This window comes from Periplaneta americana, chromosome 6 (assembly GCF_040183065.1).
Source record: "Periplaneta americana isolate PAMFEO1 chromosome 6, P.americana_PAMFEO1_priV1, whole genome shotgun sequence".
Classification (NCBI taxonomy): Eukaryota; Metazoa; Arthropoda; class Insecta; order Blattodea; family Blattidae; genus Periplaneta; species Periplaneta americana.
In genome coordinates this window covers 183,919,366-183,937,718 of record NC_091122.1, presented here as the reverse complement: position 1 = coordinate 183,937,718, position 18,353 = coordinate 183,919,366, and the positions used below count along the sequence as shown (strand labels likewise).

The 18,353-nt window shown below is 34.7% G+C and overlaps 1 protein-coding gene across 2 annotated transcripts in view; it reads left to right on the top strand.

The window, feature by feature from the left end:
* The window catches only part of LOC138702116 (titin homolog), a 539,259-nt gene that overhangs the window by 292,929 nt on the left and 227,977 nt on the right, over positions 1–18,353 (top strand). For both annotated transcript variants that reach the window (XM_069829704.1, XM_069829705.1), the window contains exon 2: positions 12,411–12,522. In XM_069829704.1, coding sequence (XP_069685805.1) covers positions 12,411–12,522 — 112 coding nt within the window. The remainder of the gene's footprint in view (positions 1–12,410; positions 12,523–18,353) is intronic.

The window sequence follows — 18,353 nt, the reverse complement described above, 5'->3', positions numbered from 1 at the left end:
TGTAGGCCTGATTTGCTGATAGTAAAAAGGAATCCGTATTTTGATAATTCTGTGGAAAAGACCTTATAGTTTATCATTATATGAAGTATAAAGGAAGTATTCTAATGCTCCAGAAAGTAGTTTTCTTGATTTTTATGACACTACCCTTATAGAATGGCGGCCGGGTAGCTCAGTTGGTAGAGCAGCTGGCTACGGACTGGAAGGTCCGGTGTTCGATCCCAGGTGGTGACAGGATTTTTTCTCGTTGCCAAACTTTCAGAACGGCTCCGAGGTTCACTCAGCCTCCTATAAAATTGAGTACCGGGTCTTTCCCAGGGGTAAAAGGCGGCCAGAGCGTGGTGCCGACCACACCACCTCATTCTAGTGCCGAGGTCATGCAAAGCATGGGGCTCTACCTCCATGCCCCCCAAGTGCCTTCATGGTATGTTACGGGGATACCTTTACCTTTTACCCTTGTACAGTACTTAAGATGACCAACTTTACCATATTTTCCGGGACTCCTGTATTTCAGCTAATATTTTGGATCCTCCCGACTTTCGTACTGGTCTCCTAAGCCTGCCATATTTACTTTATCGCTTCTGATCGCCAATTTTTAATGTAGGCTAATCTAATAATGATATCCGCTAAATACAGAATGTTCCCGGGCTGGTGTTACAAACTTTCAGAGATGACGGCGAAGGGCACATGTACCAATTTTCGATAAGGAACCATAGTCCGGAAATGACTGAGTCGAATTGCCACACGCAGCATGCAATCAGATTGCCGATGTACGGTAGTATAGAGGAGGTGAGCGACCGCCCGGTCTCGTAGTATAAGCAGTTCATGTTAAGAGTTTGACCGGTCCAAATAGATAGAGCAGCTACAGCTAATGTATACCTATGTAAGCACTTGTTTTTGCATTACTGTGGTTGGAATAGTCAAAGCTTAACATTTGTTCAGTGCAGACAAGAATTCAATCAAACATACTACAATGAGAGTGTTGCTGTTCCAAACAATTGCCCCTGGAATACCCTTACCCCCGCAGCCAGTCTTGACCCGTTGGGGAAAGTGGTTGGATGCTGTTAATTATTATGCAGAATATTACGGCAAAATAATGGAGGTAATTGATGCATTGGATAGCACAGACAGTTCCGCTGTTGCACCTGTAAAATCATTTCCTTCTGAACAGCTATTGGAAGATATTCTGTTCATTGATTCTGATTTTAAAATAGTGTCCAAAAGCATCACCCTGTTAGAATCGTCTAAACTACAACTCTCAGAAGCCCTTAATATAGTGGATAAAGTATCACAAACCGTTATTCAAAATAACAATTCACTAATTTCAGAAAAAGTGAAATGTAAGTTGAGAAACATTATTGCTAAAAATTCTGCCTATTCACAAGTTCGTATTGTAAATGATGTACTATCAGGTCGCGACAAGACATCTGAAGTTGGTGTACTAAAAAGTAGTGACTTTCCTTTCTTTAAATATGCACGTATTACATCGTGTGATGTCGAATTTACATTTTCCCAATATAAAAACTGTTTAAGTGACCATCAGAGGAGGTTACTTTGCAGTCGCTCAAAATGTACGTAACTCTTCACTGCAATGCACATATTCAAGGATGATGTGAGTGTCTTACATTAAACTTTAAGAGTTAATATATCTCACTATAAAATAATTGTGTATTTACATGTTTAGACATTTCCTACCTCAATGATCATTCATTATATTTCTTGAATGCAGGATACAGGTTTTTATTGTAACCGCAGTATACTGCTCAGTGTTTACATCAGAGGCATACTCCATCCTTTGCACGCCCCCTTCTCATACAATCTATACCGCGTGCGCAGTAAACCTTACGATTCTCGTGGCAATTCCACGAAGTCTAGTTATAAGCAAAAATAGTTGTGTGGAAATGGAATTGTAATTTGGCACCACGTGCCCTCCTTCCCTTAACCTTTGGAACAGTCGTGGAAAAATGGTATGGGCCGGATGTCTCCTACGTGGGTACTAGGCTCGATACAATCTGTGAGCTTGTCTACTGTTCCCATTGGCTCATCCGTATTCGAAAATCAGGTCTGCTTATTCCGCTCTCGTGTACTCCTCCATTTCACTAGGACTGATCGACTGGACACTGCAACTTGTACACATACACTGCTGTCTACAGACGTGCATATCAGGACCGGCCATGTCCGTTACACATTACGCTATCTGCATTGCTTTAGTGTAGTTTCCTGTCCCCACCCCTCAGACAGCGCACTGAATGGAATACTGTAAGTAGACAACGTAAACAACGTCAGATGAATACATTATGTGTAAGATGTACAGATAAATACACATAAATAAGGTGTACAGAGGAATAAAATTATTTCATTTCCACACAAATATTTTTGCTTGTAACTTTCGACTCGGTCATTTCCGGACCAGGGTTCCTTATCTCAAATTGATACATGTGCCCTTCGCCATCATCCCTGAAAGTTTGTAACGCTAGCCTGGAAACACCCTGTATATCCAAATATGAGCTGAAATTAAAGGGGATGACGGGGTAAAATTTTGGTCATTTGCAGTAAAAAAAATCGATTTTTCGTTTTCTTGTAAAAATGAATCAGCAATCTCTTACTTATATGTTGAGCAAGTTCCAATGCTCTGCGACGCTCGAAAGCATAAAATTACGCAATACATAAATGTCTGCACCCTTGAACTTCAATTCCATGCACATTTTACAGGCTGTTTTCTCAGGCTTTTTTTTTTTCAGCACATTTCGTCAGGTTCGAGGTGTAAAAGCTCTTACAATTTTGTTGATAGGAACATGAAATTTTTCCTGCATGTTCGATACACTGTGGTTAACAAAATAGCGCATGGGTTTTATGATTAAATGAATACTTTTTAAATAAAAATTTAAAATATTTATAATGTCAATGGAACATTTCTATTTTTAGGTATGCAGTTGTTATAAAATTTTTCCCCCATTTGTAGTAAAGATATAGGAAAACTGATGCCTGATGTTTTTCTCAATATGCCGCTGGTCTTGCAAAAAAAATTGAAACATTTTACTCAAAAATTGAGCGACATATTTCATTTCCAAATATGCAATTTTTTAAAAAACATTTTTGTTAATAATTCAGAAAGTAATTGACTCACAGAAATGAAACTTCACCACATCATTCATTATCTATCACACCGTAATTATGTGTAGAAAAAACCAAGGATGTAGCTTGAAAAATGTAGAAAATAGAAATTTCACCCATCACCCTCATTAATAACGATAGTTTAGTAGAACCCAATCAATAGATTTCAATTCCAGTAAAACTGTAATCTTTTGTAATAAAATAACTGACAGGGGTATGCTATCTGTCGTAGGTTGCAAAGGAAGCATCTTACTTAAAGGATTAACGGTCAGTAGTCATAAAGCATTCAGCCTACTGTTGTAAAATGTTCGTCTGAATGATAGCCTTAAACCGTACGACTGAGGTATAAATTGAATTATCTTACTTTTTGAGATTGCAATAAGAATATGTGTTGTGTAATCTAAAAAAGAAAGTTTACAAAGGTAATGTCGATCCCATGACAGGCCAAATCGGCCCAGAGGATGGCGGGAGGTTAGAGTTTCCACCTTTACAGACAATCGGCATTAATGACAGTAGGGATATCAGTCCTACGTGTCCGCCACCTTTACTCTCAAGGAAATGTCCCTGGTACTCATTTCTATTAGAGGCTGTGTCACCCCAGGTCCATAGTGTGGCTAGACGGATTAGATCAATGCAAAAAATCCATGACTCCATCAGGAATCGAATTCTTGTCCTTCCGGTTTTGCCAGCGTTACGTCTTAACCTCTGTGGTACCACACGCTCCATGTACTTGTGTATATATATTTTTAAGTAGGTTATTTTACGACGCTATGTCAACATCTCAGGTTATTTAGCGTCTGAATGAGATGAAGGTGATAATGCCGGTGAAATGAGTCCAGGGTCCAGCACTGAAAGTTACCCAGCTTTTGCTCGTATTGGGTTGAGGGAAAACCCCGGAAAAAACCTCAACCAGGTAACTTGCCCCGACCGGGAATTGAACCCGGGCCACCTGGTTTCGCGGCCAGACGCGCTAGCCGTACTTATGTATATAAGTATTTATTACAGCCTTTCGATAGAACAGTTTTAATTTGACTTTCAGATAAATTATTTTATAAAATTTCTGTCATTTAATGCACATCATACTTGGTTTAGGACGGTAATGTATTCTTGTTCCACACAAAATAGAACGGGGACTCCAGAAGGCCTGCTTTGGCTCGGGGTATGTGATTAAGAAACAGGAAGTTGGATAGTCTTTTACTTCTTCCGGACGTGCGATACACTAATGGAATTGGGACCCCTTGATTGCTTTCTTTCTTTCTTTGTTCCGAGGTTAATTACCTCCATGCCCCTCATTGTAATCGCAAGTTCTCTTTATCGCTTTATACGTACGTATGTATGTGAGTACATTGCTTTTCTTTGGAAGTACCCAGATATAGGACCACTTCCAATTCCCTTCAACTGTTAATATAAAGAAAATGACTCATATTGTATTATACATTTCATATGTAACTTGTTTTCTTAGAAAAAAAAACATTTCAAAATAGGATGAAAGAATATTTAAGTTTTACGTTATGAATAATTACAGTTACTATTAAAATCTTCCTGAATGTGTGAAATGTATTACTACATATTTTGTAATTTATAACAACGAAATTACGAGTATTCTTATATCTTTTCCATCGAAGAAGAGATTCAATTAATTTTATTGCTCCCGCTGAAAATATATTCCTTTTTTGTTTTTAAATATGTTTTTCAATTATCTCAAATCATCTTTGCTTTAAAATGAATTCATTCATTGCAGATGTGCAGACACCTGGTGTTAATGTCGATACTGCTCAAAACAAAAGAAACACAATTTAAACTAAAAAGAAATACAAAACACAACACAAAGAACGCAACCAAAATACAAATAGAAAACAAAAGATAAAATAACACACCAATAAAAAACAAATCAATCAGAACAATTACAAAAAAAATATACAATTACTCCTTGTGGCCTGTTAATGATCTCCATCTTCTACATCGCGGTATTCTATTGATGTATTGCAGCCAATTTTTGCTTATAGTTACGGAAATATTCAGCTGAATTCACGGAATCTTCCTACTTTATTTCCTTCCTCAGTATATCTTTCACATCTATATAGGCTAATTGGAACTGGTTGAAATCTGCGATTATGACAAATATTATCACTCTTATTTATAAAGAAATGTTGAAGTAGAGTAGGCCTACAGTGAGCTGCAAAAGAAATGCCGAGTCGAAGTCGCTATCGATTTGAAATATTATCGTGTTACGAGGACTTAGCTTAGGAAACAATAGAAATAGAGATACACAGAAGGCTTTGCATATAAACTCTGCTATTGCTCTGTTATCATTACCTCATTCAGCTTGTACGTGTAAGTCTTCAATAAACTAATGTTATCAAATCCCTACTACTTCTAATTACAGAATCCCTTTCAAAAGAACTAAGATAATCTATAAACACGCTTAAGTTAAAGTCTTTAAAAGAACGAACCAGATAGGTTAGTAACATGTAAAGGAGAAATATGTAGTGGAATGTTCCAATTTGATTCAATTTTCAGTTCTGTTGCTACTGTATATTTATAATAAAATGTTATATTTATATCTATACTACTAATAAATCTGTAGCCAAAATTTTTCTGGTAATTTTCGATTTTCCAAAAATAATTGGTGTTAACATGTATAATTAAACCATCCTGAAACTGAAAATGGCTTTTTTGCAATTTTTGTTTGTATGTCTGTCTGTCTGTCTGTCTGGATGTTTGTTACCTTTTCACGCGATAATGGCTGAATGGATTTCGATGAAAATTGTAATATAAATTAAGTTTGTTGTTACTTAGATTTTAGGCTATATGGCATTCAAAATACGTTATTTAAAAGGGGGGTTATAAGGGAGCCTGAATTAAATAAATCGAAATATCTCGCTTATTATTGATTTTTGTGAAAAATGTTACATAACAAACGTTTCTTTAAAAATGATTTCCGATAAGTTTTATTCCATGCAAAATTTTAATAGTTCTGATATTTAAGGATATACAAGACTTTTAAAATAACAATACATTTTCACTGCTGCCTCAGATTATAGCGTTGTTGTTCCTGCAGTAACTCCTGTGTGAAAATATAAAATTTTTGAGTTGGAAGAAAAAACACATTTATTCATGCTCTGGCAATGGTACATTGGAGATCGTGAATTCTTACATTTCGAAAGAAAGAATTGTAATTACATATCATTGTTTATGCTGTATCACTATTTAAGTTATTTGAGAGGTTCAGAACCATAGTGGGCCAAGCGCCATTTACTGAAGACGTAGAAAACAAGAGTTAAAATTAAGTTATTACCAGAATTCAATGGAAACCTATAACAATTAATATAAAGTTTACACATTAAAACTAAAAGATATGTCAATCTTCATTAAACTATGGTTACATGTAATAACAATAATTAAGAAACATGTTAAAGGAATTGTCATTGCACCAAATGAGTGGTCTCTGGATCAAAATGATCGCATTTTAATTTTTTTAATACAATTTAAATTAAGTAACATATTAAACGATTTATTCTTCTATCAAACACGAATGTTCCCTGGATCAAATATGCTATTTTAATTATGTAACAACTTTATATTTATTTCTAACGGGTGCAGCGGAGCGCACGGGTACGGCTAGTTTATAATAAAATCACAGTCTAGTGTATACAGTCACGAAGTTCAATACGTAGGGAATATGCATTCATAGATAATTGCTAATCACTAGGATCGCTACTATCATCTCATCACAGACAATGCGAAATAGTACCGGTACAGTCTATTGTTTCTAGTACTCTTATCACCTCAAGCTTCGTGACTGTATATACTAGACTGTGGTAAAATTGATAAATTTTTTGTTAATACAATATGAAACGTAACTGGCCGTATATATCGATTGTAACAATGACAGCATCCATGGATAATAAGGAGGGCTTTGGAATACCATATTAACTGCAGTTTCACTATTTTCGTGTAGTATTCCTATTAATGTTGTAAAATAAAAGTATTTGAATAATTTAAAATCAATTCATATTAAATAATAACGTGAACATGTTATAAAAGTCATATTCACATGTTTTTAATAGCTTTCCACCTCGCCATGTTTGCTAAAGTCCTCGGAATGCGATATAATTTCGTATTGGCATTTCTTTTGCTGCTCAGTGTACAAGAACTAGTAAAATTGTATTACTTCCATTTAGCTATTCCTTTTAGATTTCTCCCCGTTGTGCCATATACTGTATTCATTGGAGCTTATATAAATTATGTTTTTTTTCTGATCGTCGTCTTATCGTATCTAACTATTTGAAAGGTTCAGTCCCCTCTAAACTCTCTTTCAATCTGAACTTCTGCTCCCTATTCCATCTCTTTCAATCCAACTTCACAACGAATAACGTTTTAAATTAATAACGTTTCGGTTCACGTGATAGTTTGTATAATATCTAGAGAATTACTTCAGGATATCCATGTCTAAGAACTATTTTATCTTCTTTTATAAATTGCTTTCTTCCAAGTAAACGTGACATTGGACAGCTAGTGAATTACTTAAATGTAGTATATAATTTAGAGGAGAGCTTCTTTCTACTCTTAAATGTCTATCATGTATGAAATTTCTTTTCTCATTACACTTTACCCCAGCAGGTACTGGTAGTTCAAATCGTGCTGGAATGGAAATTGCCATGATGGTGCAGGCAGCTCTAATAATGTCAGCTGGCCACTGGCTCTTTTCTCCATACGACAAATGGGTTTCTATTCCACGTCTGCCTTCTTTGCTTTCAGTAGATATCGGCATTGTGCAAAGCTCTGTTATCTACATAAAAACTGTGACAACATATTGGCCCAGTGCCCCCTGGATGTCTTCATCCATCACTGCTTAAAATTGCAGCGAATACCTTCAGAGCAGAGTGTGAGTTTTAAAACATCATGTATGTACTTGGGTAACACATACAGAAATAAAAATTGGAGCTCCCTTATTAAGTTTCGCTTACAACACACTCGATTAGGGAAACCACGGGGATTTTACTGGAAGCAAGTAAAGAGATAGGTTTGGAAGTAAATCCCGAAAAGACAAAGTATATGATTATGTCTTGTGACCAGAATATTGTACGAAATGGAAATATAAAAACTGGAAATTTATCTTTCGAAGAGGTGGAGAAGTTCAAATATCTTGGAGCAACAGTAACAAATATAAATGATACTCGGGAGGAAATTAAACACAGAATAAATATGGGAAATGCCTGTTATTATTTGGTTGAGAAGATTTTATCATCCAATCCGCTGTCAAAAAATCTGAAAGTTAGAATTTATAAAACAGTTATATTACCGGTTGTTCTGTATGGTTGTGAAACTTGGACTCTCACTCTGAGAGAGGAACATAGGTTAAGGGTGTTTGAGAATAAGGTTCTTAGGAAAATATTTGGGGCTAAGAGGGATGAAGTTACAGGAGAATGGAGAAAGTTACGTAACACAGAACTGCACGCATTGTATTCTTCACCTGACATAATTAGGAACATTAAATCCAGACGTTTGAGATGGGCAAGGCATGTAGCACGTATGGGCGAATCCAGAAATGCATATAGAGTGTTAGCTGGGAGGCCGGAGGGAAAAAGACCTTTAGGGAGGCCGAGACGTAGATGGGAAGATAATATTAAAATGGATTTGAGGGAGGTGGGATATGATGATAGAGAATGGATTAATCTTGCTCACGATAGGGACCGATGGCGGGCTTATGTGAGGGCGGCAATGAACCTCCGGGTTCCTTAAAAGCCAGTAAGTAAGTACAATACACTGTTACTTGTGGACAGGCGTGCGATGGATCTGAACAAATGTAATTTTTCGTTCTGCAAAGAATTTTACAATGTTTCATTTATTAGGATCAAATTTATGCACATTTAAAGGGCAGAACTAAAATTATTCAATCATTTACTATCATAATACACTGCTCTCTTAAATTGACTGAGCATATTGGGAATTAAATCAATGGCTTTCCCAAAACACGCTGTGAAATGTTTCTTATAAAAGAATTTTTATCTCGAAAAGAAAGCAAAACCGAATTAAACTTTTTTGTTTGAGATATCTCAAAGAATAATCCCTTGAATTAATGTCATTACTTACGGTTGAGCCTCTATTTTCTTTCTTTTTGTTTATTTCTTTGACTATTTGAAATTTAATGATAAATTGTAGAATTTTTCCCGATTCTGGTATATGATAATTTCTCTGACAAATACCAGTAACCTCCGACCAGTTTGTAAGCAGCCAGTATTTCCGTACATTGAACGTTACCGGAATTTACGAACTGCAGGCATCGAAGCAGCTGGACTGGCTATACAACTGACTCCACGCGGTGGACACGGCAGGCTCTGACGTACTCTATGTCTTCATCAGTTCCCGTTAACACATGACCGAACAGTTGATTACCCGCTTACAATTCCTCATTAAACGGGTTGACTCCAAGGAGCTCTTTTTCCTCACGACAGCTGCTGTCTTATTCACTAGCCTATACGTCCCGTTCTGTTTTCCTTCAGACTTTTCATAATTGGATGTTTGTCGTCTTCTGAAAGCAAAGACAAGGATGAAGGGTCTCTAATTAGTATATAATTGCAACAGAAAGTCATATTACGTTCACAATTTTTAGTTTATAAAATTAGCAGGCGATTTCTAAATAGTTTCTGAAATACGTAATTTGAGTACATCAGCAAATCATCGTTTTTTATCGAGAACTTTTGTTTCTTTCAGTCATCGTGGAACTTGAAATGGATATCTGAATTTAATTACATTGCTGTGGTCAAATTATTATAATATAATCTCATTATGCAATATCACAAGAGATAAGACCTTGCAGCGTAACATTTGAATAAAACTATTTCGCGAATAATAATAATAATAAATAGATAATAAAAATAAGATAACATAATTAAATAATATATTTTTAAGTTGCTAGCTTCATATATTATATTATATTACATTACATTACATTATATTACATTACATTACATTATATTATATTATATTATATTATATTATATTATATTATATTATATTATATTATATTATATTATATTATATTACATTACATTATATTATATTACATTATATTGTATTGTATTGTATTATATTATATTATATTACATTACATTATATTATATTATATTGTATTGTATTATATTATATTATATTATATTATATTACATTACATTACATTACATTACATTGCATTGCATTGTATTATATTACATTACATTACATTGCATTGCATTGTATTGCATTGTATTGTATTGTATTATATTATATTATATTATATTATATTACATTACATTACTTTATATTGTATTATATTGTATTATATTATATTATATTATATTATATTATATTACATTACATTGTATTGTATTGTATTGTATTATATTATATTATATTACATTACATTACATTGCATTGCATTGCATTGCATTGTATTGTATTATATTACATTACATTACATTGCATTGCATTGTATTGTATTGTATTGTATTATATTATATTATATTATATTACATTACATTATATTGTATTATATTATATTATATTATATTATATTACATTACATTGTATTGTATTGTATTGTATTGTATTATATTATATTATATTATATTATATTATATTATATTATATTATATTGCATTGCATTGCATTGCATTGCATTGCATTGCATTGCATTGCATTGCATTGCATTATATTATATTATATTATATTATATTATATTATATTATATTATATTATATTACATTATATTATATTATATTATATTATATTACATTATATTATATTATATTGTATTATATTATATTATATTGTATTATATTGTATTGTATTGTATTATATTACATTACATTGTATTGTATTGTATTATATTATATTATATTACATTACATTGAATTATATTATATTATATTATATTATATTATATTATATTATATTATATTATATTGTATTGTATTATATTAAAGCCTATATTATATTACTTTTGTTATTGTAGAGGAAGACACAATCTGCCTATTAAGTTCGAATCCTGTATGAATAATATAATAATCCATCTGTGCTATTCCATTCTACAGAGTGATTTATATAGAACTGACACATTTCTTTCATTAATTGTTTCAAAACGAATTGTGCTAGCGACAACTTATTATACCTAAAATGTAGAGGAATTTTGGGAGATTATTTACCTCTATAGCAAATGTCCGGCGTTGTCAAATCCGGAGATCTCGGTGGCCACAGGTTCCTGGAAATTATTCGGTCGTCACATAACCGAATAAATGGAACCATGCTTCATCTGTGAACCATGTGATGGACAATATGGCAGGATCTTGCACAATGAACGTCTGAAACCAACAGCAGAATGTTCTGGAGTTTCGATTCCTTGTCACTAGATGCGCAGATGTTTATGTTTTATTCCTCTTGTTGGCAGCTGTTTTCGACATTTTGTGTCAACGTGAAAATGCAGTATACATTAAATCAACGACTCTTCCTTGTGAAGCAATACTGGATTACGAATTCTATTACAGCTACTCAAAGGGCATACCAGAGACAATTTGGTGTTCGCAATCCTGCCAAAAGAAACACAATATTGGGACTGGTAAACAAATTGGAAACAACTGGATCTTTGGTGAGTGAAAATGGCAAGCATCGTTCATCTAGGCTTCCCACGGTTGTTGTTGACGTAAGAGCACGACTGGAGCAGTCATCCAAAAAATCATTAAGACGTTTGTCGCAGGAGACAGGGTACACCTACTCAATGTGTCAAAGAGCCTAAAGCCATATAGGGTTACGGTTGTTCATCAGCTACAGGAACCAGATAAGGATAAAAGATTGAATTATTGTCGTTGGTTTCAGACGTTCATTGTGCAAAATTCTGCCATATTGTCCATCGCATGGTTCACAGATGAAGCATGGTTTCATTTATCCGGTTATGTGACGACCGAATAATTTCCAGGAACCTGTGGCCACCGAGATCTCCGGATTTGACAACGCCGGACAACATTTGCTATAGAGGTAAATAATCTCCCAAAATTCCTCTACATTTTAGGTATAATAAGTTGTCGCTAGCACAATTCGTTTTCAAACAATTAATTAAAGAAATGTGTCAGTTCTATATAAACCACTCTGTAGTTTGTTGTACTTTATTTTACTGTCTACTTCATCCCGTTTCTTCCGTTCTCGTCTATATTCACTCTGTTGTGATCTCTTTAACTTATATTGTTTTGTTACAACCTATTCCAGACCAAACCCCGACTCGGTGCATATACCCATAACTTAGTCTTGGTCTGTCTTCTTTCCAGTGACTCGCCGTTACATAGAAGTAAAATGGCGCCAAATTCAGAGGACGACGGGCCTCGTCTGACGTCAGTGAAGGACGGAGTCTGGAGCAGCCACGATGACACCAACAGTAAGGTGAGTAGACCTCTCCACGGTTGAGTGGGGCATGGCGGACACGGCCTTAATGATATGAGATTGCCATTAGGGGGTGAGCCACTCGTGCGTGAACTGCACTAGACGAGATAATTAAACAAGGAGATAATTGACCACGCGGACCTTCAGCTTCCTTCCACAAGACGACCTCAGGTTGTGCACTTCGGCACAGGTTGATAGTCTGATCTAAATTACACAGAATTTTGTCGTATAGAAATACGTACAGGTCTATGCATCCCGGTTACGAGGTTTTTACTACAGTATTGAGTTTGTTTTTACGTTTATTTTTACCAAAATTAATGTCCAGAGGAATATCGTTCTTCATTTATTTACCTCCTCTGTTCATTTGTTTATGTTATAATGTATAGGTTTATTATAACCCTATATCTACTTATAATTATTTTGCTTAAGAAACGCTGGAACTCAATTTTGATGGTGAAAAACACAGATCTTTCGTGGCTGATTTTAATAGAGCCCCATTTGTATGGGAGAGAGTGTAGAGCAGAGAAATAGAGGAGGATAGCAATGGCAAAGGAAGCTTTTAATACTAAAACTAAACGCAAAAAAGAAACGCAATACAAATACAAGAACAAAACACTAACATACGAAAACAAAAACACATCGTTGTTGTTTCTGTAATAACTGCTATATGCAAAATATATCATTTTTAGACTGTGAATTCTTACATTTTCGAAACAAAGAAATATAATTGCATATAGGAGATTTTATTATTTGCTGTATCACTATTTGAGTTATTTAAGGGGAGGCAGAGGTGAATATTTCAAAATCCACAAAATTTATCCGATTTGTTTGAAATTGATCATGGATACTAAGTATGTTATTAGTAATGGACTTACCAAGTTTCAACTTTCTAAGTACAATAGTTCTGTACATATTAATAATTTTATAAAACTTTATACCGTTTGATATAAAATGCTCCATGCACTATATTGTAAGAAATTTTCAATATTTCTTTTTATTTATATGTTCAGAGAAGGTATATAAATAATGATAAGTATTAGTTTATTATGGGAATAATATAGTAATACAGTTATCTTGGTTTTAATTTCATACTTTTGAAGGACACAAAATCAAAAACTAACATCGGAATATGAAAATAAAGATAATAAAAATGGAAAAAACCAAATTTTCATTTTTTCTTCAGTTTTGTTCGAAAATTTCACCTCTGCCTCCCCTTAATAGAGCGAGAATCTGAAAATCGATAAACATGTCACATAGGAGTTATTGCAGTAACAACGACATACAACATTGCATACAGGACACACTACAAAAACATCTTAACACAAGACAAGACACACAAATAAATAGAATTGAACAGGTGTATACAAACTATCATGCAATAGTTGCAAAGACTTCTACATTGGACAGACTGGAAGATCATTTCAAACACGTTACAAGGAACATATCACAGCCATAACCAAACTACACAACAATTCAACCTACGCAGCACACATCAAAAACTCCAACCACAACTGCAGCAACATAGACACTGACTGAAAATACTACACATCCAACCAAAAAACCAGAAACTTGACATTCTAGAACAATATGAAATTTACAAACATAAAAAACACACCCACAGTACATCCTGAACACTCAACTGAATTTCAGAACACACACCCTTTTCGACACAATCGTGAACACACCCCACCATAATAGAAAACCAGAAGAGCGCGGGACCTTTACTAGTCTTCAGACAATGAAGGATACCACTTTCAAACCAATCAGACAGATAAATTGCAAAAGTTAACACAGTAAAAATATCATAAAGTTATTTTTTAAAAGGACCATCTTTTGTGCACCTTCGGAAAAAGAGCTAAGGAAGAGACTAGTGAAGTGCTTTATGTGGAGTGTGAATTTTATGGGACTGAAACAGGGACATTACGACGAAGTGAAGAGAAGCGAACAGGGGCATTTGAAATACGAATATGGAGAAGAATGGAGCGTGTGAAGTGGACAGACAGAATAAGAAACGAAGCTGTGTTGGAAAGAGTGGGTGAAGAAAGAATGATGCTGAAACTGATCAGGAAGAGGAAAAGGAATTGATTGGGTCACTGGCTGAGAAGAAACTGCCTTCTTAAGGATGCACTGGAAGGAATGGTGAACGGGAGAAGAGTTCGGGGCAGAAGAAGATATCAGATGATAGACGACATTAAGATATTATGGATCATATGAGGAGACAAAGAGGAAGGCATAAAATAGGAAAGATTGGAGAATGCTGGGTTTACAGTGAAAGACCTGCCCTTGGGCATAAAACTAAGAATGACTGAATGAATTTAGTAATTATTACGTCATCGTTATTGTTGAAATTGCCTATATAAAGAAACGAAATCCCGTATTTCATTCGTAAAATACTGCTACGCACATAACCGCTTAAAATATAAAAACCAAATGATGAATAATAAGCATTGTACATTCCATTTGATGAATGTTGTCGTAGAAGCATAGCCTGGGCCGTTGATGAACAAATGCAGCTCTTTTACTGACTAATGCATTGCGGGCTGCATCGACGCATTTCTGATAAAGACATTTTCGTTAACAATCTTTCTCATATGATATGCATAAAAACTGTCCACGTTAAGATAATGAAATTGAGCTAAGACAAGAAATAAAATCATAAGGGAAAAAAGAAGAAATATGATAACAGTAGTACGAAGAGGGGTGGAAACTTGAGGAGAAAGGGTAGAAAAAAGGGGGGGGGAAAGGATGGTGCTGTGGAAGAAGTGAGAGGATAGTTGGAAAAGTGTGGAACGAAAACATGGATACAGATTGTTAATCAAGAAGCTGACAACATATCAACTGTCCGTACACATTTCTTATACAACGGTACAGGATTCTAGTGCACCATATAAGTAAACTTTGCAGAAATGGTAGAGAATTTATTAATGAAGAAAATATAATTGGATGAGAATCGCCGCTATTCCAGAACATAACTGAACAACAAGCCATGAAATAAAGAATAATCTTGTAAGGACTGGATTTTCATGTTGCGGGGGAATGTGGATTTCAGTAATGCACGGGTATGTGGCCAGTTATCCGCTCATTACGATACTTCCCTGCACATAAAATCTGTGACATACAGGCTTACCGATGCAAGCAGCTTTCTGTTTTCACACGCATAATATTAGTTTAAGTTGGTTTAAGAGAGATGAGTTTCTGGCAAATGAAACAGCTGTAATACTTATTTATATTTATTTAGTTGTCTATAACGGGACAAAACCCCAATTACAATGGACAGGACAAAATTATAGTCAATTCTATCATTAAAAAGGCAACATGAAAAAATAAGTAACTACAGAGATAGATACAATATGCAAATGTAAATATTTTAATATAAAATAACAATACAACAATAGAACCATTCTCAGCAATAGTACATAGGCCTTCGGATTTCACTCACAGGATTAACTCATCATATGACCAGAGATGTTAAAACGAGTATAAATGACAGCCAAAAAAAAAAAAAAAGGACAATCGAATTTAGTTATTGTATACATAATACATGATATACAATTTTACATAATGACACAAGACAATGAATCTTATAGTCAAACAATTAAATCAAGTATAATGATAAAACTACATTTGTTATCAATAAAGGAACACATTCATAATTATATAAAAGATATTAAATTGAAAAGCAAACAGTAACATATAGATAGTAATATTATGTTAAATCAACTACATATCTTCAAGATTTTAATAAAAAAAGTTTATCTAGGGCATTCGATACGTAATGGCAACAGTGCTGTAAAGCAGTGCTCCTAACGGTGACCATTGAAATCTTATACTACGTAATAGAGCAGCGATTGTTTCATAAATTTGCAATATTGAAAGTCTCGAAGTAGCCATATTTTGTAAATACAGTAGCTGTTTCTGATTTGTAGTAAACAATACAGCCCTAAAAGTTACGAACTTCATAAAAATCCAAGTTGCAATAGAAAAACATGCAACTCAGTGCTTTATGGCATTACAAGAAGCCTGTGGAGAGAAGTCCTACCATACTGAACTATTGCAAATTGGGTGGAAACGAGGCATTCGCTTTCAATCAAGAGTTGACATCCGAAAAGCATTAGATTGATCAGTGAGAGAGATATCCAGAAATGCTGCTGCAGATGGAGTCCGCCATCTTTCAAGGATTTGGCAACATATTGTTGACATGGCAGGAGACTATATTTGAAGTATGTAATGTCAAAAGTAATCTAAATAAATTTAGTGTGAAACAGTAACTATGTTGCCATTACTTTTCGAATGCCCTGGTATTTAGTATAAGAAATATTGAATACTACACCCAGTACTTACTTACTTACTTACTTATATTTACTTACTTACTTACTTACTTACTTACTTACTGGCTTTTAAGAAAGCCGCAGGTTCATTGCCGCCCTCACATAAGCCCGCCATTGATCCGTATCTTGAGCAAGATTAATCCATTCTCTATCATCATATCCCACCTCCCTCAAATCCATTTTAATATTATCCTCCCACCTACGTCTCGGTCTCCCTAAAGGTCTTTTTCCCTCCGGCCTCCCAACTAACACTCTATATGCATTTTTGGATTCGCCCATACGTGCTACATGCCCTGCCCATCTCAAACGTCTGGATTTAATGTTCCTAATTATGTCAGGTGAAGAATACAATGCGTGCAGTTCTGTGTTGTGTAACTTTCTCCATTCTCCTGTAACTTCATCCCGCTTAGCCCCAAATATTTTCCTAAGCACCTTATTCTCAAACACCCTTAACCTATGTTCCTCTCTCAGAGTGAGAGTCCAAGTTTCACAACCATACAGAACAACCGGTAATATAACTGTTTTATAAATTCTAACTTTCAGATTCTTGGACAGCAGACTGGATGATAAAAGCTTCTCAACCGAATAATAACACGCATTTCCCATATTTATTCTGCGTTTAATTTCCTCCCGGGCCTGTAACTCTGCCAGGTTAAATAAATAATAATAATAATAATAATAATAATAATAATAATAATAATTATTATTATTATTATTATTATTATTATTATTATTATTATTATTATAACGTGAACATGTTATAAAATCGTGTTTACAAACTTTTAAAAAACTAGTCTCAGGAAAATAGCTTCGCACCTCGCCATGTTTACTAAAGTCCTCGGAAAACGATATAATTTCGTATCGGCATTTCTTTCGCTTCCCAGTGTACTATGAGCACGTAATACAGGCGCTTTGACATCCCTGGCCTAGAGAACTTCGTTCAAAGGAGGCCATGCCCAGCCGGTCACCGCCTTCTGTGCTGTTATTCATTTTTATTTCCTGTCATTTACCTTACTTTTTTCAATAATAATTTCGTGGTTGTTTGTGCATTAGCTTTAGCTGTTCGAACCGCTTGTGGTTCGTCATGCGTTATTGCCTCCTTAAAGCGTTAAGTAAGTCAATATGCGCGGTACGCCCAGATATTACTGCCGGCCAGCATAGAATGTGTTTCCCATCCGTGAATCAGGAAGACATTCATATTTATTTCGATAGTCTTCTGTTTAACAGCAAATGTACACTTATTCCGTTCATGATTAGTTTATAAGGAGACGACAAGAGACCATGATATGAGTGATGGCTAAGGTAACGGTTAGGGGTTCGATTGCCGCCTAAAATAGGGTGTTTATCCATTGTCAATAAGATTTATTTCGTAGACTCACTTGGAAGTATGATGCCTCAGAAAATATGAATTCTTATCGCGAATCTGAGGAAGATTTACGGAAAAGCATTGTGAGTCTAGAGCTGAAAATATTAAGCATTTGAAGCATTTCATGAACTCCTTTT